Source organism: Phoxinus phoxinus (assembly GCF_949152265.1).
Source record: "Phoxinus phoxinus genome assembly, chromosome: 11".
Taxonomy (NCBI): Eukaryota; Metazoa; Chordata; class Actinopteri; order Cypriniformes; family Leuciscidae; genus Phoxinus; species Phoxinus phoxinus.
The window spans coordinates 32,709,878-32,735,440 of record NC_136886.1 but is presented as its reverse complement, the minus strand read 5'-3'; the positions used below and the strand labels follow the sequence as shown (position 1 = coordinate 32,735,440).

The following is a 25,563-nucleotide window of genomic DNA, read 5'->3' as shown; positions in this document are numbered from 1 at the left end:
GTATTAGAAGTTCCACAATCAGTCATAATAGAGGTGGATACTATTTTGTTTAATTTCGTAATTTCATAACAATTAGGTGTGTATATATTTATGGAATATTTTTCCCTGATTTGTATTTTTGAAAAGTTGGGAGGTTTAGAATTTTTTGCAGCCTAAATGCAAACCATTTTGGATGGAAACTGTCTCACCATTAAAGTTACGGAAGTTACATAAAGTTATTAATTTGTTTTACCCAGTGAGACATGGAGACTACATGTGTCTTTTGTATGTAGAGGAGGAATCCATATCTGATATTTAAACTTACAAAATTAAAGATTCAGCTATTTGGTAAATATATATTTGTATTGTATATAAGAATAAAAGTTTGGAGCAAAATTAGGTGATTACCGGTAATTAAATAATCATGTATGGAAAATACTATATACATTTTTTTTTAAATTGACAAATAATAAACCTGGATCGTATTTTTAAAAACTTTTAAAAACGTAGGCCTATGTATAATAGGCTATATTGAGGCCCTAAAAGGAAAACGGATATTTAGGGTTTAATCCTTTTCTTGTAAATTATCCCCTGTATAGTTCAGTTTTTTTTATCTTTTTGTTGTTTCCTTAATGCTATTATGAATATAACAGTTGAATACATTGTGATCATTGTGAAGTGTATATTATGTTAATGTTCTTGTTAATGCATTAAAAATTGTATTAACTGTTTAAATGCATGTTATGGCAATAATTATATGTATAATCATAATTATATGGCACATTTTTAGATCAGCATGGCCTAATTAATATGCATGTGTTAAGAGATCTTCTTATAGACATGGAGATAGAAAACTTTTGTCAAAAATAAAGGTGAAGAAAAAAAGGATTTCTTAGCAATCAATTAAAATAATGGCAATTCCTTATTTTATTTTATTTTATTGGCAATAAACCTTTACGCCAACAACCATTGACTTCCATTCAAACGAACAGCCTTTCTCCCAGTCAGGATCTTCTAGGCCATTTTGCAGCTTGAGTTTGTAGTCTCCCTCTTTAATGAAGGGCTCTGGTGTCCATTTGCACAGGAAATGGATTAAAAGTTGTAACTCCCGGCGTTCATTTGTTGTCGTTAACACGTCTGGAGTTCTTAAAGACCCAGACACACACACCGCACTGTCACACTCACAACACTGAGCAACAGTTATGGAGAGTTTTCATTTGCAACAACTGATCTCAGATATGAATATTAACTGGACGCCGGTGTTTGCAGCCACAGTTTGCGGTACAGGTGCGTTCATTCTCTTCTGGAAATGGAGAAATAACCAGAAGATTCAGAAGAAAATACTAAACGCACGGAAAAGACGTGAGAACTCACTTCAACTGGCGGAAAAAGCGGTGCAACAATTTAAAATACAGGTAATACAAATCTAACATGCATCAATTATTAATGCAATATGCATTGTTATAGAGCAAGTGTTTATGAATATGCATGTGATGCATTTAGATTAAGGGAAGTCGTGGTTCCCACGGCCATTGCAATTCTGAAATCATCATGTTGTCACTATATTGTGTAAGTTGTCACAGTGGAACCTTTAATTTTTTAGCTAAATTTATGTTACTGTAAAAGTGGAAGCAGTAACAAAAATCCATTGTTTTTTCTATTATATAATAATTCATAAATTTAAAGCAAATTAAATACAATTAAATTGTGTAATCAATCCATAAAATGTAAATAAATTAATAAAATTAAAACAAACTAAATGTGTCAATTTTCCCTATCTAACTTTTATGGAGAACAACCCTCGGTTTATCTTCAATATATTGTTGATTTTTGACCTAATATATGTGAGTGTGGTGTTATTGTGTTCATCTTAACAGATATTAGGCCTATATTATGATACTATTATGATATTGGAAAACTTCCCACTTATATATTTTTAACTAAATGTTTGGAAACCAACATAGAAAACCACCTCTAGAGAATATATCCCAGCAAGCAATAGCCGTCTACTATAGACCTGATAGTCCGGCTATGAGTAACACGCTTCTAGACAAAATAACCTTGAATTGGGTACATGTCGTTTTTGCAAAAAAAAACTGGCAAGATAAATGATATTCCATCATGTAATCAAAGTCAACAGTGATTGTGATTGGTTTCATTTCTTTGACATGTTCTATGCTATTTGTAGCCCACTTATAGTCAAAAGTTGTAGTTTTTTAGCCAGCCAGGCAGCGCATGAGAGGGTTGACATCCCATAATGTCAATAATATCTACAAAATGTAAGTGTAATTTCATGTCATGGTCAAATCTGTAGTCACAATTCTTTTGAACGCAAAATTGCTTGCTGGGTAAACATTTGTGTAAGTGGACTTTTTCCTCAAGTTAGTGAGATCAAGCCACTGTGACAACTAGCCCCAGTCTCCCCATGGTGAATATGTAAACATCTAATGTTTGTTTCGTGCATCTTTCCAGAACCCAGACTTTGAGAGCAGTTCGATAGTGTCTCTGTCTTTGTCGGAGCTCACTGGGAAACTCGAGGACGGCTCGCTGCAGCCGGATGCTGTTCTTCACGCTTTTATGGAAAAGGTTGTGACTGCGGCCATATTTTACCTGTACATAACTCTTCATGGGATTTATGAGTTTATTACCAGCTTCAGAGGTTTACAAATAACTTTTCCATTGTAAATCTTTTTAAACATTGATCCGTCTTTTCTAGATGCCATTTACTAATAGTTTTCATTTTTTATTCATATTATAAATCTCAGTAAATAAATAAATATGTCTCTTCTACAAGAAAGAAAAGAAGCTATGTTCTAATTTCTAAAAAATATATAACATTGCAGTTATGGTATTATGGGAAATAATTAATTTGAATTGATTTGGTCAAAATGTGGGAAATCAAACCAACATTAGGCATTCTGAGTTGATGAGGAAAAATAGACATGCTGCCCAACATAGTAATAATTAACAGGAAAAAGATAAGAGCGTGTATCCAAAAGTACAAAACTTTTACATGAATAATCTGCCAGTACAGGCTATTTTGAACAAATGTGCATAAATTACAGTCTCCATAAATGAAATAGAACATCGCCAAATATGAGCCTTCACTGTCATGTAATAGACAATCGGGATATTTTTGCAGATTAACTCTGCATTTAGATGCGGTTGTCTGTCCTGCAACTCTGCAGTGTACATGTGCCCGCTCTTAGCAGCATGAAAAATAAAACTTTTATTAAAATGATGAATAGATTATATACAGAAAGTGATCAAAGAGTCTCAAAGAATTCTCATCTCTGCAAATCACGTTGTAATTCGAAACCTTTGCTGGTCTTCAGACTACAGAGAGTGTGAACACAAACCAGCACGGGACCGCTTGAAAGTGGGCCTATAAGTGGGTACCGAATTGAGTTGAAATAGTCTGAGCTATTGGACATTATTGCCTATTGATTCCCGGCACGCACCTGCACTGCAAATGACAACGTAAATATTAATCCACCCGTTACATCAAATATTAGCGGTTGCCCTGTCTCTGCTGATTCTGCAGCCAATGAGATTGCTCGCTCAGCATTTAAATAGTTCAGTTCTGGTTCAGTGTTTGCTGTAGGCTAGTCCTGAGACTTTCTGAACCCCTCCACCTCCCCAGCTCCACCTGCCCAGATCTGCTATGGGATTTGCGCATGTCTGCTTATGCAGTAGCAGCATATCTTACAGTATCACAGCAGCGTGTCTGTTATTAGTAGCAAGTCCATACTTACTCTGCAGCAGCAGCGATATCAGCAGGAGAATCGAGTCCGCCAAGACCAAATACATTAACATTGCCATATTCAGTAACATGCTAAAACTATTCCGAGAGTTTTCATGATTGCAATCATATATCTGCGTGCATATATACTTATGTAGTAAAAAAACAAAGAATATATATAGAATATATGGAAGCTTGTTTCCACCACAGAATAAAAAATAAAAAAAGGTAATTGCGGCTTTTTATCTCACAATTCTGACTCTTTTTTTTTTTTTTTTTTTCACAATTGCGACTATATCACTCAATTGTGAGAAGAAGAAAAAAAAGAGTCAGAATAGTGAGATATAAAGTCGGAATTGTGAGATATAAAGTCAGAATTGTGAGATATAAAGTCAGGATTGTGAGATATAAAGTCAGAATTGTGAGATATAAAGTCAGAATTGTGAGATATAAAGTCAGAATTGTGAGATATAAGGTCAGAATTGTGAGATATAAAGTCAGAATTGTGAGATATAAAGTCAGGATTGTGAGATATAAAGTCAGAATTGTGAGATATAAAGTCAGAATTGTGAGATATAAGGTCAGAATTGTGAGATATAAAGTCAGAATTGTGAGATATAAGGTCAGAATTGTGAGATATAAAGTCAGAATTGTGAGATATAAAGTCAGAATTGTGAGATATAAAGTCAGGATTGTGAGATATAAGGTCAGAATTGTGAGATATAAGGTCAGAATTGTGAGATATAAAGTCAGAATTGTGAGATATAAAGTCAGGATTGTGAGATATTAAGTCAGAATTGTGAGATATAAAGTCAGAATTGTGAGATATAAAGTCAGGATTGTGAGATATAAAGTCAGAATTGTGAGATATAAAGTCAGGATTGTGAGATATTAAGTCAGAATTGTGAGATATAAAGTCAGAATTGTGAGATATAAAGTCAGAATTGTGAAATATAAAGTCGGAATTGTGAGATATAAAGTCAGAATTGTGAGATATAAGGTCAGAATTGTGAGATATAAAGTCAGAATTGTGAGATATAAGGTCAGAATTGTGAGATATAAAGTCAGAATTGTGAGATATAAAGTCAGAATTGTGAGATATAAAGTCAGAATTGTGAGATATAAAGTCAGAATTGTGAGATATAAAGTCAGAATTGTGAGATATAAAGTCAGAATTGTGAGATATAAAGTCAGAATTGTGAGATATAAAGTCAGAATTGTGAGATATAAAGTCAGGATTGTGAGATATAAAGTCAGAATTGTGAGATATAAAGTCAGGATTGTGAGATATAAGGTCAGAATTGTGAGATATAAAGTCAGAATTGTGAGATATAAAGTCAGGATTGTGAGATATAAAGTCGGAATTGTGAGATATAAAGTCAGAATTGTGAGATATAAAGTCAGGATTGTGAGATATAAAGTCAGAATTGTGAGATATAAAGTCGGAATTGTGAGATATAAAGTCAGGATTGTGAGATATAAAGTCAGAATTGTGAAATATAAAGTCGGAATTGTGAGATATAAAGTCGGAATTGTGAGATATAAAGTCAGAATTGTGAAATATAAAGTCGGAATTGTGAGATATAAAGTCAGAATTGTGAGATATAAAGTCAGGATTGTGAGATATAAAGTCAGGATTGTGAGATATAAAGTCAGAATTGTGAGATATAAAGTCGGAATTGTGAGATATAAAGTCAGAATTGTGAGATATAAAGTCAGGATTGTGAGATATAAAGTCAGAATTGTGAGATATAAAGTCAGGATTGTGAGATATAAAGTCAGAATTGTGAAATATAAAGTCGGAATTGTGAGATATAAAGTCGGAATTGTGAGATATAAAGTCAGAATTGTGAAATATAAAGTCGGAATTGTGAGATATAAAGTCAGAATTGTGAGATATAAAGTCAGGATTGTGAGATATAAAGTCAGAATTGTGAGATATAAAGTCAGGATTGTGAGATATAAAGTCGGAATTGTGAGATATAAAGTCAGAATTGTGAGATATAAAGTCAGGATTGTGAGATATAAAGTCAGAATTGTGAGATATAAAGTCAGGATTGTGAGATATAAAGTCGGAATTGTGAGATATAAAGTCAGGATTGTGAGATATAAGGTCAGAATTGTGAGATATAAAGTCAGGATTGTGAGATATAAGGTCAGAATTGTGAGATATAAAGTCAGGATTGTGAGATATAAAGTCAGAATTGTGAAATATAAAGTCGGAATTGTGAGATATAAAGTCAGAATTGTGAGATATAAAGTCAGGATTGTGAGATATAAAGTCAGAATTGTGAGATATAAAGTCAGGATTGTGAGATATAAAGTCGGAATTGTGAGATATAAAGTCAGAATTGTGAAATATAAAGTCGGAATTGTGAGATATAAAGTCAGAATTGTGAGATATAAAGTCAGGATTGTGAGATATAAGGTCAGAATTGTGAGATATAAAGTCAGGATTGTGAGATATAAGGTCAGAATTGTGAGATATAAAGTCAGAATTGTGAGATATAAAGTCAGAATTGTGAGATATAAAGTCAGAATTGTGAGATAAAAAGTTGCTATTATCTTTTAAAATGTTTTATTATGTGGTGGAAACAAGCTTCCATAAGAATATATATATATATTTATTTATTTATTTATTTTTACTTTGAAGCAGCAGAAAAAATAATGCAGACAATAACCCATTATCAGCGCTTATTGTTGAGGTCTATTTGAATGAAACCTCCTGGTATCACGAACTGAGATGTGTAATGTCACACTTCACAGGCTCTGGAGGTGAACAAGAGTCTGAACTGCGGCACTGAGATCTTAATGGAGTCTGTGGCGCAGCTGAAAGAAATCAACACTCAAAAGAAAGGTCTTCTGTATGGAGTGCCGATCAGCATCAAGGACAACGTTGGATATAAGGTCAATATGGGGGATTACGCAGGTGAAGAGAGGTGACTTCCTGTTTGTGGTGTACGTAACTTCCTGTTTGCGTGTGCAGGGTCATGATTCTTCATGTGGTGTTGTGGGTATGTTGGATCAGCCTGCGGTCGTGGACAGTGTGGTGGTTACAGTGCTAAAGAAACAGGGCGCCATCCCGTTCATCAAGACCAACATACCACAAGGCCTTCTCAAGTGAGTAAACACTGCACATCAGTCCTGTGGGGAAAGCCTGGTGATATCAGATGATTTGCACGTGGGCAGAGCCAGTAATAGCGGCGGTAGTCATGGCGACGGAGAGTGACAGTCGCGCAAGCCAATCACTTGTTTCGTCCCGGTAGGAATTAATGAGCTGTGTTTTTTGAAGATTAAATAGACTAGAGTCACTCAATTTTTATACTCTCTTTTTCAAAGTACTTACATTTTAATTATGTATTGGTATATAAAGACAGTTTAAGCCAATTTGAAAAAAGTTATTTAGACAATTCTTACCTACACAACCGGCACCCCCCTTTTTTTAATAGACATGAAAATGCACATTCCGAACTTAAATGGTTGTAATTCAAGAATGCTTTGGAATATAGATGTAAAATTGGTCTTGTTTTAAAGAAGACATTTGGCAGATTTTTGTAGAAGTGAAATAAATTAAGAAAAGTGTTGTGGAAAAAACAATATTTAACAAACACAGCATCACAAGCATAAGAAACATAAAAATTATTTTGTCTTTAAAAGAAAATATATTTTATTCTTGCAAGAATAGTTCCCATCCATCCTTACAGTCCAGCTGCAGGGCAGAGTGAGACCCAGAGAGTTGTTTGGCTGGTAGTTTTATAATGTAAGGCTATCTCTTACCCCCACTGTACCCCACTGTTTACACAAGAAGAAGGAACAAAGAAACTGTATGACTACCCTTAACCCCTCTCCCAGCATTCTCAGGCTCACACCTCCAGCTGTATCAACGTTACTACAGGAAACTCAAAATACAGAACACATGGCATTCATTTGTTAAATCATTGAGAAAACAAAATAAGAAATAAAAGATAAAAAAATGCCACTACAAAAGTTAAACAGAAAAAAAAGTTATAGAAGTTTGAGTTTATGAAAATGTACAATGTTAAAAATGTCAATTATTTTATATAAAATATATATTTTCAAAACCTGATGGACTCTAAAAATACAAAAAATCAAAGCCAAAAATCTGAACAAGTTGTTTCAAATTTTAGGTTCATATCTCAAAAAATGAGCTTTCAGTGAGATTTAGTTTGGGCGCAGTACCACACTTCTCCACTAGTTGACATTACTGCCCATATAAGAGCGCCTCCATTTCCATATGTTGTTTGAGTGATCTGAACCATTTTTTTTTTTTTTTCATACAATTTATGAAGTAGAAATCCTATTCAGAAGTAGTGTTGGAAGTTTGGCAGATTTTGAAATGAATTCAAACTCTAAGAAACACGTAAAGAACACGTACCGGTATGTGCATTATAGCTTGCTGCCACATCACAAATGGTGGATCTATTTTTTTTTTCTTTATATTTACCAAATTTTCAGACCTTTTTTTCCAAAATAATTGAATGGATCTTTTGAACTCTTGGCATGAAAACAAACTGAGGTTTCTACCATTCTTTCATGATTTTTCATGTTCATCACTATTTCAAAATAAAGGTCTGAACACGCCTTAGGATATGAAAATGTTCTTGTTGCAAATTGATAAATTATGGCTCCTCAGTAATTTATTTTGAAAATCATCAAATATGTAAACTAGAGATTGTAAGCTTTCAAATGATATATAGTTTGTCAAGATTAGTTTAGGTTTAGTATAGGATATTACTGTTTTAAATATGTAATGGCTACGATTCCAATATAAGGGGTTAAGCCAATCAGAGAGCATTACGAGACCGTGCAGTTAGCAGCTCTTTTACTGGAGCTTAGTCAATAAAGTTAATACATATTTTCTGACATCCTTTATCATAAACTTATTTTCATTAAAATGGGATTTTTTTTTTATATATAGTAAAGTACAGTTTAAAATGTCAGTATTTAAAAAAAAAAAAAAACATTGTGAGAATTTGGGGGGAAATGTGCATGTTACAACTTTGTCACAATGCAAAAAATAAATAATAATAATAATGCTCCTAAAGATGAGTTTTTTTTTTATTTTCATTCTTTAATTTTGTCTTAATGAAGAAGGTAATGTCTAATTTTTATTTTCATTTTGCAGTGACCTTTCTTTATGAAAATCACCTTCTCACCTCGCAAAGCAATTTATTTGGTACTATTGATCTATATAACAGACATACTCCGTTCAGCCTTTTTTTTTTTTTTCTAAAGCTATGCTGTTTCTAAAAGGACTAGTCTAATATACTTGTACTTAATGTCTCTCCTGCTGACCTCAGTATTCATAACAGAGAATTCACAAAAGGTCTTATTAGCATCTGTTAAAATTATGGTATTATGGGCTGCTATTACATGGGAAATGTAACTTCTGCTGAACCATGATTTTCAAGATGAGACTTTGTACTGAAAAACAAGAGTGGTTTAACTTCAGTCATAAACCTGGGCCTCCACAATCATTAAACATTTTATGAGAGTTGAAATTAGACAAAAGGTCAAGTTTCAGGGGTCAGGGGTCAACTAGAGGACAGAAACTAGAGCAGAAGTGAGAATGTGTCTTCAGTCGTTTCTTGAAGGTTGTGATGGTCTCAGGAAATCAGATAGAGGTTGTGTAAGACTGGAGAAACTGGAAGAACTGAGGGCTACTCTCTAAGAAAACAAAGGAAACTAACATTTGAACTCTCTTGCTATATTACCATCCCCATTCGAGACACGATCACACTTGAGTTGATCACCTCTTAATTTACACATCATTCCCTTCACCTGTCCCTACCTGAATTCCCCCACAAATCTATATGGTTTAATATGAACAGTATTATACATGTTTGGTATCATTTGAAGTGATACTGGTACAAAGGTCTCATTCCCACAGAAGTAAACCAAAAGTGTGGAGAGTTTAGAGATATGTGTGTGTGCTGTGTGTGTGTGTGCCCCCATGTAAATCAACTTTTGTCCCCTTTAAAGGTAGGGTAGGTCAGAATTGTCTAAAAAAACTTTTATTAAAATTTGTTTAAACTGTCTTTATATACCAATACATAATTAAAATGCAAGTACTCTGAAATAGAGAGTATAAAAAACTGAGTGACTCTAGTGTATTTAATCTTCAATAAACACAGCTCATTAATTCCATTCACTCACACCTAAAAACGGGTGCGCGACTGCGCGCTCGTGGGCAGAGCCAGTAATAGCGGCGGTAGTCATGGCGACGGAGAGTGACAGTCGCGCAAGCCAATCACTTGTTTCGTCCCGGTAGGAATTAATGAGCTGTGTTTTTTGAAGATTAAATACACTATAGTCACTCAATTTTTATACTCTCTTTTTCAAAGTACTTACATTTTAATTATGTATTGGTATATAAAGACAGTTTAAGCCAATTTGAAAAAAAGTTCTTTAGACAATTCTTACCTACACAACCTTTAAGTCTGGGACGGGGTTTAATGCAAATTCCCACTGTGAACTCATGTTTACATTTGAAAAGAGGTTTCTGCCTCGGTCTGAGACTTGAGTATTTATGGAGATGCTGAAGAAAGATTTGTAACTCAATTTAGCCCGTGATGGTTGTATGAGTGTATGCAAGACACTCCGCATCATGTGTTTGATAATGGCAGGTTCACATCTTCTCTCTTTATTATTCCAGAGCATTTGATGTTTTGTATTTATTATCTTTGAACTGATTATGAAATTGGCATGATACATTTACCATGTTACATTTGATTTTATTCCGACTGACTCAGAAATTGTTTTCCCAAGTAGATTAAACCGATTCGTATGGAACCGCAAGTTTTGCGTCAGATTTGACGTCTAATATTTGGAGCTAATTCAAGTGTACTTGGTTTGCAAAGACAAGAAGTGAATTTGCGTTCAGGGCAGCAAACGTTTGACCAACCTAAATCTGTGTGTCTTACCTCTGTTTTAATTTAATGTTACTTTAGATAAGTGTATGTGGGAAACCACGGCATGGCCAATCCAAAGCTATTAAAAGCGAAGTAAAGTTTGTTGACTTATCTGTAGTAGTGGCCATACCTCTACTGAAGTAAACGTTACGTTAAATTCAAGTGTATGCAATTCATGGGGGCCGTACCACAGTATCTTTGATTGTGTAAGCGTGAATGTGACCGATCTCAGGCGTATAGCAATGACCTCTGTTTGCTGGCCAAAACTGACGAGCTTGTGAGCGTTAAAACAGAAGACGTGAGGAGCTCTTCCTAATCTGAATGGGTAAAATATAATTAAAGAGTTAAAATCAAACATTTGCTCACTTTTATTGATGCTCAGATATCATTAAAACCTTTTTCATTTATGGAGTCGGATGAAATAACGAGGTAATGCATATGAGAAAATGTATTTCATTTAATCTTGTGTTGTGTAAAAGGAAAGACAGTAATGCGCACCCGTTATCGGAAACCGCCTTCGGGACGATCTAGACGGGCTTACAGTTGAAAGCTTGTTCTAACACAGAGGAGCTGAGAGAGTGAAGCTTCTGGAAAGCGATTTTTGTATCCATTGAGACTTTTTCTATTTGTTAAATTGTAGGGGTGTAACGATACCCTCATATCACGATACGATATTAATGCGATACTCCTAGACATGAGATAAAATTATTGTTGATTACAATGCTAAATTTGGTTATACATTGGGGGTGGAAATGAATAGGTTTGGACTTGGTGCTGATAACCCAATGTACAGGACAATAGTATTAGTGACACCAGAATACAAATATTCATGAATCTGAAGCTGAAAATACAGAATTATTTTAGACGAATATGCTTGCACTCTGTCACTGACTAGATATATTAAAAATAATACTTTTTACTGGTAACGTATGACATTTGGCAATTACAGGACCCACAAATATTCCCCCATTGCATTATTATTGATCGGCTGGTGACCGGAATTGGCCGATTTTCACGCGATCGGTGAGCGACCCGTTTTTAGGTGGGAGTGAATGGAGTTAATGAGCTGTGTTTGTTGAAGATTAAATACACTAGAGTCACTCAGTTTTTTATATTCTCTATTTCAGAGTACATTTTAATTATGTATTGGTATATAAAGACAGTTTAAACAAATTTGAATAAAAGTTTTTTTAGACAATTCTGACCTACCCTACCTTTAAAGGGGACAAAAGTTGATGACCGGTGAGTCTGACATATGGCGATTTTATGCCGGTCAAATGCACTCGGGCGCCGCATGATTTACATCGCGCAACATCAGCATCACACGTGCACACGGAAAGTAGGAAACCTCGTGAATGCACAGCTGCACTACTTCCTGAACTTTAGCCAGCTCCTTTGTTTCCTGTCTGCCATTATTGGACAAACTGATTAATCCAGGTGTGCCTGACCAACAACAATAATCAGACACACCAGGATTAATCAGTTTGTCCAAAAATGGCAGACAGGAAACAAAGGAGCTAGCTAAAGTTCAGGAAGTAGTGCAGCTGTGCATAAAGTCGTATTTTTTCCAGCATGCATGTCAATCAATGAGTGCGTTCACACCGGGAGCAGGAGCAGGAGCGGAGCGTGAAGCAGGAGCGGAGCGTGATCAGCAGTGAAGCGAGGGTTTCGGCGGCAAGTCTATTTTTGCTGCATGCGCTGCTCAGGCTCAATTAAAGTGGAAGCACACTTTTGATGGACAAAAATAAATATGATTTCACACAAAAAGTTCCTAAAATGCACAGAATTTGCATGTCTAGTGTGTTTTAACAAGAACTGGAGTAGGCTATGTCAGAAAAGAAAATGCAGACTCAAAAAATATTTGAAAATGTATCCATTTAAACTTGTTGTTATTATTCAGTTTGGGTAAAAGTATATGGTGTTTTATAAAATATATATATAGCCTATAGAAAATAAATATGTGTGTGTGCTGTAAAGTGTTTAGAAAGAAAAAAATAAATCGGAATCGGCTAAAATCAGTATCGGCAGCTCAAACTCAACCGGAAATCGGAATCGGCCTAGAAAATTGTAATCGGTGCATCTCTAGTATATAGTAGTTTAATGTAGCCTACACTAAAACTCTGTGAACTTGAATTTTTTCTTGCATAGTAATTTTCATTTTGGGTGAACTATACATATTGTCACTATTCACGATACATATATTGTTGCATTTTTGTATTGTGATATATTGTTACACCCCTATTCAATTGTAACCAACCCAACCCCTCTGTATTTGTGTCTACTGTAGTTATGACTGCAGTAACCCCATCTATGGGCAAACCTTGAACCCCCGTAACCTCCAGAAGACGCCAGGCGGTTCATCCGGAGGAGAGGGAGCTCTGATCGGAGGAGGCGGATCTATCCTGGGCTTTGGCACTGATATTGGAGGGAGCATTCGTATCCCAGCAGCCTTCTGTGGGATCTGTGGATTTAAGCCCACATCGAAGAGGCTAAGGTTCGTATGCGTCTTTGGTCACATTTGTGTGAGGAAGACTGTATGTGGTGAGGAAAAGTTTCATTTTCCAAAGCAGAGGGTTCACAGTAGTATGTTGAGATTTTGCTATGTTTAAACAATGCCCATATTTCCATATTGTTTACTATAGAAAGAGTTGATCATTTAAGAGACAAATCTTAACAACATTTGAAAAAACATGTTTACACATTTACAGCTTCATAGTGAATTTTTTGTGTGTAAATTATTATTTATGATTAAGAACACAATCTCATAATCAAAAGTATGATAATGGTAATTAAGGGATAGTTATAATGGCAACAGGTTGGATGCATAACATAGGAAAACAACTTCAAGTATTTTGAATAATGCATTGTATCTATTAATATCTAAAGAAAATACTAGAATTTGCTTGCATATGTTTCTTCATAATTAATTAAAATGAGCTTATTTACTAATATAAAAAGGAGAATTTGGTAAGGGCTAAATGCCTATAATACCATATGTGTAAATAAAACCGTTTATATGTTAAAGAGGAACACAAAAGTCACAGTAAATGTGCTTAATTTCTGTAAATATTGTCATGATGCACTCACAAACGTTTCTTTAATCTTAATAGAATTTCTTATTTCTTTCTTTTGATTTTAGATTGACTTTTTTTTACGAGATTCACCAGTAGTTCATTAGATGTTGTGTATATAATATACTTGTTTTTTCTTGTTCTTTGATTTGCTTTATTTTTTTATATCATCCTTGTTTAGCGGTCAAGGAATCAGTTCTTGTGTCAAAGGCCAGAAGTCGGGTAAGATAAGGTTTATCTGGTCTAGTTTTGAACTGTAAACAAACTGAAATATAAGACGTCATCTCTGTGCTGGATCACAGTGTTGTCCTCGATTGGCCCTTTGGCGAGAGACGTCGAGAGCGTGGCTCTGTGTATGCGGGCACTGCTTTGCCAAGATATGTTCACATTGGATCCCACTGTTCCTCCCATACCATTCAACCAAAAGGTCCTGTATAAATATAGCACATCAAATGCTTGTTTATTGGTCAATCATAGGTGAAAGCAGAATCTATCATACTGTCCTCTTATGAAACAGGTGTATGAGAGCTCAGAGCCCCTGAGGATTGGTTATTATGAGAACGATGGTTTCCAGCAGCCGTCTCCAAGCATGGCCAGGGTCTTCAGGGAGACTAAAGCCCTGCTGGAGAAAGCGGGCCACACGGTACACAACTACACTACATTACATTAACAGTTGTTATATTAGCCATCGGCAGTTTGTTGGCAAGCAAAGGATATGCTTTTCAAATCATTAACACAACAACAAATTGTTATGTATTTGTAAAATACAGATGACCCATTGTTTATTGGACGTAACTAACATCTGAATGGCTTCTGTTAACTGCACCCCCTTTTTTTGAATAGACATGAAAATGCACATTCTGAACATAAATGGTTGTAATTCAAGAATGCTTTGGAATATAGACATAAGATTGTTTTAAAGAAGACATTTGGCAGATTTTTGTAGAAGTGAAATAAATTAAGAAAGTGAAACAGAAAAAAAGTTATAGAAGTTTGAGTTTATGAAAATGTACAATATAAACAATTTAATTATTCATATTTTATATAAAATATATTTTTTCAAAACCTGGGCGACTCTAAAACTGCACAAAAAAAATCAACAAGTTGTGTTTCAAATTTTAGGTTGATATCTCAAAAAATGAGCTTTCAGTGAGATTTATTTTGTGCGCAGTACCACACTTCTCCACTAGTTGACATAACTGCCCATATAAGGGCGCCGCCATTTCCATATGTGGGTTTTCTTTATATTTAAAACATTTTCAGACCTTTTTTTTCTAAAATAATTAAATGGATGCTATCTTTTGAACTCTTGGCATGAAAACAAACTGAGGTTTCTACCATTCTTTCATGATTTTTCATGTTCATCACGATTTCGAAATAAAGGTCTGAACACGCCTTAGGAGTATGAACATATTCGTGTTGCAAATTGATAAATTACAGCTTCTCTGTAATTTATTTTGAAAATCAAAGACTGTAAGCTTTCAAATGATCTATAGTTTGTCAAGATTAGTTTAGGTTTAGTATAGGATAGGATATTACTATTTTAAATATGTAATGACTTTGGGCCCTACATGCAAAGTGAGATATTTCAAGTTTTTATTTGTTATAATTTTGATGATTATTGCTTACAGCTTATGAAAACCCCAAATTCAAAATTAGAATATCGTGCAAAAGTTCATTTATTTCAGTAATTCAACTTAAAAGGTGAAACTAATATATTATATAGACTCATTACATGCAAAGTGAGATATTTCAAGCCTTTATTTGTTATAATTTTGATGATTATGGCTTACAGTTTATGAAAACCCCAAATTCAAAATTAGAATATTGTGAAAAGGTTTTCATAAGCTGTAAGCCATAATCATCAAAATTATAACAAATAAAGGCTTGAAATATCTCACTTCGCATGTAATGAGTCTATATAATATATTAGTTTCACCTTTTAAGTTGAATTACTGAAATAAATGAACTTTTGCACGATATTCACATTTTTCGAGTTTCACGTGTATACATTATACAGAACATGTGTGATAAGTTGAGATCTGCAGGTCTGATGTTCTGTTCACATTTCAGCTTGTTCCTTTCCCGCCTCTGCGGCTCTACGAAGTCTTCCATGAGTTTGCTTTTAAAGGGGTCATGGCGGATGGAGGCGCGACCCTCTTCAGTCATCTGTACGTCTGGTATCCGCACAGTCACATGTCATGATTGATATCCATTAGAACTATTCCAGTGTTTCTGGCCTCGTTAAAGACTCTGTAGTCACCTCTGATTCACAGTAATCACACATGATGTTTGTGTGTGTGTGTGTGTGTGTGTGATTTCAGGAAGTCAGGCCCCATTGACTCGTGTCTCCGGGATCAGGCCCTCCTGTTGCGGATCCCAGGCTTCGTAAAGAAGTTCCTCTCTGTTGTTGTGAAGCCTGTTGTGAGTTTTGTTAATGCAAAAAAAAAAAAAAAATTGTTAAAGGAGAACTCCGGTCAATTTTAACATTGAGCTCATTTTTTTGTCAATTTGGAGTGCTGTCAATACAGAGAACAACGACAAAAATCGGTGTTGCCTACACCGTGTTATCCTCTTTTTAAAATTTGCACCCTATTGACTTGAATGGGGTCTAATTTTAAACCTGCTTTTATTTCTCTTATCATCCTTGATGTGTCATACAAGTGCCCAGCCATGTTGAGGGATTCCTTCAGAGTGAACACGGTGAATCTGACTGCAGGAGATGTGAAAGATATGAATAAAAATTATGTTATTCAACAAGCGCACAGACATGTATTTATTTCCTGTTTTCGATCGAAGTCCAAAGTAGTTGATTGTCGAGTTCACGCGCATAGGTTTAGTTACCTATGATCACACGCGTGAACTCGACAATCGACTCGAGGTTTAAAATTTGCCCCATTCAAGTCAATAGGGTGCACATTTTAAAAAGAGGATAACACGGTGTAGGCAACACCGATTTTTGTCGTTGTTCTCTGTATTGACAGCACTCCAAATTTACTAAAAATTGAGCTCAATGTTAAAATTGACCGGAGTTCTCCTTTAATGCTGTTTCTGTTTCTCATTTGCATCTAATTAAGCAATCTGTTATATTCAAGCTGTAGGAAACTTTTCCTTCTTCTAAGCAAAGACCAGGAGACGTTTGGATCACGTTCAAGCAGAAGTTCTTCTTTATTGAGCGCGGCTGCAATTCTTTCCAACAGTCTGAACTGTAACAGTGTACTTTCAATTTATGTACTTTTAGGGGCAAGGATTTACATTATGATGAGAAATGAAGTATTACAGGTTTTGGAACCTGCTCTAGACCCAGTTAGCATAACTATTCAAATGCTGAGACGCGAGAACAGGACTGACCGGACTCTCTTGCTGAAACCGGAGCTCCAAGAAGCCAGTTTTCAGTAATCTAGGGTGTATTCACACCAGGAAAGTCCGATAGTTCACTTGCTTTGGTCCGGACCAAATCATTTTTTTTTTTTTTTTTTTTGGTACGGTTCGTTTGTACAAAATTTGTAAACAAAACCACACGTGTGCTAAGGTCGTCCATTCATTGGACAAGGATTCTCAAGTAGGGAAATTAGGAAGTGCAAAAAAAAAAAAAAAAGGCTCAGCTATTGTATATACTGCTAACAAGTGCTGTCAACGTTAACGCTTGCGATTTAAGTTTGCCCAGTTTAACATAAATTAACGCAGCACCCCGGCACACACACTCACCCACCCACCATCCTTGTATTGTAACTATCGTAAATGAACTCGCTCGTATTCATGCAAATGCTTTTAAAGCATTTATGCGTGATTAGACTAAAGAGATATGTGTGAATGTCCTGATGCGCACACACTAATTCATTCCATTCCAATGATGCACACACGACGCGCAGAAAGACGCGCAACAGTATCGTGTGGCCAGACAGCGCGCCGGAATGAAATTCTCTTTCGCACTTGAACGAACAATAACACAAACCATTATGCCAAAATGTAGTAAATCAACAACAGAACACTTTCCCATAACGCAACTCCGACTACGGAGGCCTGTTAACTCAAAGGCGCAGAGCTTTATTGCAATTGGGTCAGTTCATGTTCACATCGTAAACGAACTGTACCAGAGTTCGTTTGGAACCGTACCGAGACCACCTCTTCAGCTGGGTCTCGGTTCGATTGTTTGGTCCGCACCCGAGTTCGATTGCTGTCTTCACACCTGACCAAAAGGTCCGCACCAAGGGGGGAAACGAACTAGAGTTCGATTCAATCGAACCAAACAAGGCAGGTGTGAATACACCCTAACAAATACAGAAAACAGGACTAACCGGACTCTCTTGCTGGAAGTTTCGCAGCTGATCTAAACATTTAGTCTCTTCACTTTTGCAGTTTCCTAAATTAAACATTTAATAAATTTGTTATTCTTCAAAGCTAATATGTTTTTAAACTCTTTTATGTTTATATTACATTCTCCAGTTTCCGCGGTTGTCTGCAAGCCTGAATGCAACTGGTGGAGTTGGGTAAGCTACATTTTGTTTACATTAATTTGCATAATGAATATAATTATGCTGATGAATCTTGTGTTCTTGAGTGTAATTTAAGTTACGATTATTATTTTTTAAATTTACAAATTAAAGTTTTTAGAAATACACTATTCAGTAAGACCATTCTTCAGTCAGTAATATTTATTTTAATCAAATCAATAATTTTATTCCGCAAGGATGAATGAAATCGATAAAGTGACAGTAAAGACCTCTACATTATTACAAACATTATTTTTTTTATTTATTTATATTTTTACTTTCTATGCATTATAGAATCCTGACAAAAAATTATCCTATTTTCTACATTATTATGAAGCAGCAAAACTGTTTTCAACATTGATAATAATCATAAATGTTTCTTGAGCAGCAAATCATCATAATATAATGATTTCTGAAGGATCATGTGACACTGAAGACTGGAGTAATGATGCTGAAAAGTCAGAAATAAATAAAAATGTAAAATATATTCACGTAGATTCCAGTCATTTTAAATTGTAATAATATTTCACAATAACTGAGCAGAATTGAAATGATACCATTCCTTTAATGTCTTTTTTCTTTTGCAAGGTCTATAGAAGAATTATGGAGACATCATGTAAATATTGAGGTAGAATTTTATTATTTTAATTTTATTATAAATATTATGTGGTCTTCTACAACTTTCATCAACACCACTGAGATTGCAGAAATGATTATCACAGTGTAATAGAGGCCTATGGTTCTCTCTGGTCATTAAATCATGTGAAGCCTCACATTATACACGTTTTTTGTTCATAATCATTCCTGGAACCATTTCTAATCCCTGCTAGGAAACATTTAATTATTATGTGTCCTCATTTCAGTGTACTATTGTGACCAGTGTTGTGGAAAGTTACTTTTAAAAGTAATACAATATAAAAAAGTAACTAATTGCATTACTTATTTACTTTTTATAGACTTTTTCTCACATGGGCTGGGTTTGCTTCTTTGTTTTTTTATATATATATATATATATATATATTAAAAAAAAAAAAATCTTGGCAAATGTAAAAGCCCTTTCACACCAAAACTGAAATGAATAAGCCGAGTTCCTATAAGCAGGAAATGAAACACAAATATGATGTTTATGACAATACTTCAAGGTATTTAGCAGTGATATTGTCAGGCTTTTCTATTCACAGCGAAGTAAGCTAATTGCCTGCACAGTGCACAGAATATGATGCCATTATAATATAACATGTAACCATAAAGTTTACAGTGGCTTCATAAATTAATTAAAAACATAACACCTGCAAAACACCTGATGCACATTTCTTTGTTCTTCATTTTCTAAGTAGAGTTTTAAGAACCTTGCTGTATTTTTGTGTAATTAATTAAGAGAAAACAGACCGCCATCTTACTCTGACCAAAGAGACTTGAACACACATACCGTCGTAAACACGACTTCCCAGGAGGACTTGAATGCACCATAATCCCAATTTCTCTTATCACGGGACAGGAGAGCTGTCAGTCAATGCATGTGAAACTCGGAAAAAATTTAATATCGTGCAAAATTTGATTTATTTCGCCGCATTGAGGCAGTAATTCATGCAAAAGGCGCCCCCACACCAAGTACTGAGTACATGTCAAGTCAAGTCAAGTCAAGAATATTTGTATAGCGCTTTTCACAATACAGATTGTATCAAAGCAGCTTCACAGTATTAAATTAAAATAATAATAAAACGTCCATGTTTGGTAATGCTAATCAATAGTAATATTGATTGATTCATTAAATTGAATATCCCCAACTGAGCAAGCCAAAGGCATTGCATATGCATGATTATACTTTTCAGGAGGGCCGACATTTCTGTATTTAAAATCTTTTTTTATATATAGATTTTATTTAATATTCAAATATTCTGAGATTTTGAATTTGGGGTTTTCATAAGCTGTAAGCCATAATCATCAAAATTATAACTTTTGCACGATATTCAAATTTTTCGAGTTTCACTTGTACATGGGAAAACAAAGAAACCTGTTACTTATTTGAAAAATGAAGAATCCTGAATAATTGTAGTTATTGAAACTGATCAGTATAATTTCTCAATATATGTGTGTTCAATTTCAATCAAAATATCCAAGTATGTCCTATACTAATTTCTTTTCATGAAAATACTTGATGTGATTTAATAGTTGGGTATTTGAGCATTTATTTTGGTAGGTTATATCAAACTAAAACAATTACAAGTTACATTCAGAGATTTTATCTGTTATTTATCATTGTGATATTCACAAATCCACTGCTTTTTTTAAGAGTGAAGGTTATTTTATATTTTGTTGTAAAATGAAAAGTAATTTGTTACTTGAATAAAAGTAATCCGATTACTCGCGTTACCCCGAACATTGATTGACAGTGCTTCCCAGCAGTTGAGCAAATACATTTTCCTGCCACATACTGGGTATAAGTGACTCTTATTCTGACATGACTGTATGTATTTTGAGAATGTGTGAAAGGTTTTGGGGTTTTCTCATCTGTAGGAATACATCGATGAGGTGATAGCGGAGTGGAGGAGACTGAATGTGGACGTGTTGTTGTGCCCTATGCTTGGACCAGCCTACAATTTCCATTACTGCGGCCGTCTCACCAGTACTTACCTCACATCTACATTACTATTACATTATCTTTGTGCCTGTAAACCTGGGGTCGACAACCTTTTTGACATGAAGTGCAATTTTTTAATTTGTCTTGTTAATCACTGTGCCACATCCCACGTCTCAATCGCTTTTAGCTTTCAATTCCCTTATTACTAGTTCATTTAATTGTGACTGGCAAAAATGAGTTTCGTGATCTACTTAAAGTCAGCCTGAAACAAGCTTTGATAGACTTTTCTTTCCTATTGTGTCGTATACCCGAGTGAAACGGCTTCTGGAACAAGAACAAATGTGGGCGGGGCTTGATTTTGTCTGTGAGGAATTGATTGGATGCAGTGGCGTAAGCAAAAACCGGACCCTTATCAGGATTATCAAGGCCCCCCCCCCACCAATTTTGCGGCATTTTCTGGGCTTTCCTCTGTGCGAAGTTGTCGAATCCTGCATTTCTTTTTAAAGAAGCTTCCTATTTTTGGTAATTTACTCATTAATTTCTCCAATTCCTCTTTTCGTTTTCGCTTTTGAAAGCCACTTTTGTGTTTGTAATTTTACTACGACTCCATATGGATATTGTCGGTCTCTCAAGTTCAACGTTTTTACTGTTTTGCACGCAATACGCATATTCACTTACTGTTGTTCACTTACTGTATCCGGGATTCGAAATGGGACCCGGGGATTCCCCAGTCCCAATTTGAAACAAATTACACCAAAATCCATGTTGTTCGTTTCAAACATGTATTTAATTATCAGTAAACTATGTTGTTGTCATTATTTATTCAAATAAATTTGCGATAAAGTAAAATGTGATCAGACTAAAAGTAGTAAAATGCTATAGGGGGACCCGGCTGTCAATCAATATCTTCCAGTCACTGATTGGTCCAGGCCCGGAAGCAACCGCGTACCCTCGTTACCGATAGTTACGCCTGTGATTGGATGGTTGTGGTTTGCCATTGGTGGATCTCATGTGAGTGACAGGTTGCCCCGCCCTCATCATCAGAGATGCTGCAAGAGGAAGGGAAAGTTATTTTGGTTAAAGCCCCCTTGTAGTCAATAATGTTATCCCTTAAAACTCATATTTAAACACCCAAATTACATATGTAACGTTTTTTTCCTTGAAAAAAAATGTCATGCCTTAAAATAGCTTGAATGTAACTCTACACCCTTGCTGTTCTATGAATATGCAAATGAGCCCCGCCTCCACTCACTCACATCAGCTCAGAGATCCACTCATTGATGATCACTCGTTAATCTGATTGGTTAACTTACAAGGTAGTGTGTGACGTCAGAAACACCAGCGATTTCAAACCGTGTTTTTGAGACTGACTTTTCACTGCAGTTTTAATGAGAAAATACTCAGCAATGCTGTTGATTTATGAATTTACACATAGCTTGTCTTAGAGCATATTAAAAACACCACATAGACACATAAACAACATTAAAAGCTGGATTTTCACCACAGGGGGTCTAATTATGTGCACAGATATATAATTTATAACAAATACTGCAATTTTCCATTAGAAATAAGAATGGTCAATTTTGATTTCATGGTGACTGGTGTAGATTGTGATCCAAGTCTGTTAGATATCATGCATTAGCTGTCTTCGGTCTAAAGTTACTTATTAACTCGACAGCCGTGATTTGAGCATAAGGCCATCCGCAGTCACCTAGATGCAGTAATTGTTCTCCACTCCTGAAGGTGCTCTCAGCTACACATCCCTGTACAACCTGCTGAACTTCCCAGCCGGGGCCGTGGCCGTGTCTACAGTGACGGAAGAGGACGAGGCACAGCTCAGCCAGTATAAGGGCGTCTTTGGGGACGTGTGGGACAAACTCTTCGTCAAGGTAGGTTTTCACAGTGCAAGACCATTGTGAAAAACTGTGAGTTGTATGCCTGACAACCACAAGGAGGCACTATAGTCACGAGTACAAAGACAGAATCACACCGACTGGGATCATGTACTGTTATTAAACAGACATGTCTCGGACAATGAGATGTATGTAAAGCTCTACTTAACTCCAGTAACCAATAGTAAAGCCATATATGGGACTATTTGGACTGTGTATATTTTTGGGCCCTTTATGTAGAATTTGTCTAATGTCTAATTTCATTACAAAAAAATAAGCCCTTTTTTAACTATTAAAAGATCCCAGTTACCAGTATCCCAAATATAGGTTGAGTTTTTTATTCTTACTAAATAACTCTTATACACTCCATTATTTCAACCTTGTCTCGTATGTTTGGGATTCATTTAACTTGAATAAATTAAGTTTTACTTTAGTTTTCGGTGTGCTTTGAAATAAATCACACATTATAACATGGGGGAACAAATATTAATAATTAATTTAAAATGTTTGGAGGTTGAATGGTCAATGTAGAAACAACCTTAGCAAACAAATGTAATAGAGTAGACCACATTATTTATTGTCAGCAATTTTGTATTTTGTGCCATGAAATATTTTAGTGAAATTTGTGTTATGCGATTTAAAAATATATATATTGGGCTTGACAAGGCTAATATAAGTGTAACCAAAATATTGTTTTTGTTATTTATTTAAGGGAGAGAATATACAGTTTGTACAGTATGAAAATCATTGTCTAATGTCCCCATAGTGTGTGTGTGTGTGTGTGTGTGTGTGTGTGTGTGTGTGTGTGTGTGTGTGTGTGATAAATCGGCACATATGTCAAGTATTTGAGTGTGTTTTGTCGTTTAAATCATGTCAATTGCTCTAACACGCGGTGTGTGTGTGTCTGTCATAAATCGGCGCATATGCCAATTAGTTTTGTCGTTTAAATCATGTCAATTGATCTATAACGTGTGTGTGTGTGTGTGTGTGTGTGTGTGTGTGTGTGTGTGTGTCTGTCATAAATCGGCGCATATGTCAAGTATTTGAGTGTGTTTTGTCGTTTAAATCATGTCAATTGATCTATAACACGTGATGTGTGTGTGTGTGTGTGTGTGTGTGTGTGTGTGTCTGTCATAAATCGGCGCATATGTCAAGTATTTGAGTGTGTTTTGTCGTTTAAATCATGTCAATTGATCTATAACACGTGATGTGTGTGTGTGTGTGTGTGTGTGTGTGATAAATCGGCGCATATGTCAAGTATTTGAGTGTGTTTTGTCCTTAAAATCATGTCAATTGATCTACAGTATAACGTGTGTGTGTGTGTGTGTTTTCAGGCAGTGAAGGACGGCGTAGGTCTCCCTGTGGCAGTTCAGTGTGTATCTCTACCGTGGCAGGATGAAATGTGTCTGCGCTTTATGAGAGAGGTGGAGAAGCTCACAGCCAACAACTAACTCACCAGGAGACACGATGAGGGAGATTCTCTGTGTGTGTTTCTGAGCTGCTAACGGGTCAGCCGTAGATGAGTTATGATGAGCGGGCCGACACAGAATCTGTGACCACAGAAACATCCACAGAATTTGATCATTGTTCATCAGGTGTTTAAACTGATATGATGATGCGTTTAACTAAAAACAAGACTAGTGTGATGTATTTCATTAATGTTTACATCTGTCCTTGAGATTGTGTGTTGAGTTAATGTGTATTTTTTTTATGTTTAAATCAGATTAACAATTACTAAAAGACATTAATCTGTCCAATTTGAAATTGGGCTTAATTCTTTGCATTAACTTTTGGTGAAGATAGTTGCACTGAAAAAATTCCACACTTCACCTTTAATAAACTAATAACTTTCAATCATTCTTCACTGTTTTAATGAAGCGTGGCTATTTGCAGTCGGTATAGAAGCAATGCAGCTTCATCAAGCCTGAATGAGGATTTAAATGCTTCTGTATCATTCTGTATAATTTAATGCATTAAACTAAAATGAATCAGTACATCACAGGTTCCCAGAAAGCGTGTTCTTGCGTGTCTGTCGGTATGAGGTGAGCGCTGCTCGCTTTCTCTGTCCCGAATGATGACTTTGGTTGGAAAGGCTTTAACTGGACTTAATGACACATGACACCATCAGCTCCAATGTAATGTAAATATTTGTCTGTTCTGGGTTTTGCGCACATTCTTCATTTGCATTAGTCATCAAGGATGGGAACTCATTAGGGACATTTTGATTTCTTCTCATTATATTGTTCTCTTTCCGGGTCCACTGCTGAAATGAACCCTATCTCTAATTCTGGCCTGAATAAAGAAATGTATTAAAAAAAACATTGATTTAATAATGTAACATGGAGACATACGCTACTTTTGGGATCAGTGAGGTTTAAAAACAAAAAACTTTGATTCAGCAAAGATGCATTCAATTGATTAAAAGCGATAGTAAAGACATTTAGTGTTACAAAAGATTATTATAGTATATGAATATTTTCATTACAAAAATGTATCGATTCACTTCAGAAGGCTATTAACCTCGAGTCATAGGGTAACTTTTATGATGGTCGGATGCGCTTTTTTGGGCTTCAAAATCTCAGGTAAAGCTTAGAAGAGCCAGGATATTTTTTAATATAACTCAGATTGTGTTTGGCTGAAAGAAGAAAATCATATACAGGTGAAACTCGAAAAATCTGAATATCGTGCAAAAGTTCATTTATTTCAGTAATTCAACTTAAAAGGTAAAACTAATATATTATATAAACTCATTACATTGAGATAGTTCAAGCCTATCTGTTATAATTGTGATGATTATGGCTTACAGATATGAAAACCTTTTCACAATATTCTAATTTTGAATTTGGGGTTTTCATAAACTGTAAGCCATAATC

The 25,563-nt window shown here is 35.3% G+C and overlaps 1 protein-coding gene across 1 annotated transcript; it reads left to right on the top strand.

Moving 5' to 3' along the window:
* Positions 1 to 1,057: 1,057 nt before the first annotated feature.
* Positions 1,058 to 25,090, top strand: faah (fatty acid amide hydrolase). The gene is made up of 15 exons (XM_079628451.1): positions 1,058 to 1,394; positions 2,452 to 2,565; positions 6,488 to 6,628; positions 6,708 to 6,841; positions 12,941 to 13,147; positions 13,906 to 13,946; positions 14,027 to 14,151; positions 14,242 to 14,367; positions 15,798 to 15,895; positions 16,049 to 16,148; positions 18,171 to 18,214; positions 18,806 to 18,845; positions 20,735 to 20,843; positions 22,542 to 22,687; positions 24,025 to 25,090. The coding sequence occupies exons 1-15, from the start codon at positions 1,182 to 1,184 to the stop codon at positions 24,139 to 24,141; spliced, it is 1,755 nt and encodes a 584-aa protein (XP_079484577.1). The 5' UTR covers positions 1,058 to 1,181; the 3' UTR covers positions 24,142 to 25,090.
* Positions 25,091 to 25,563: the final 473 nt, after the last annotated feature.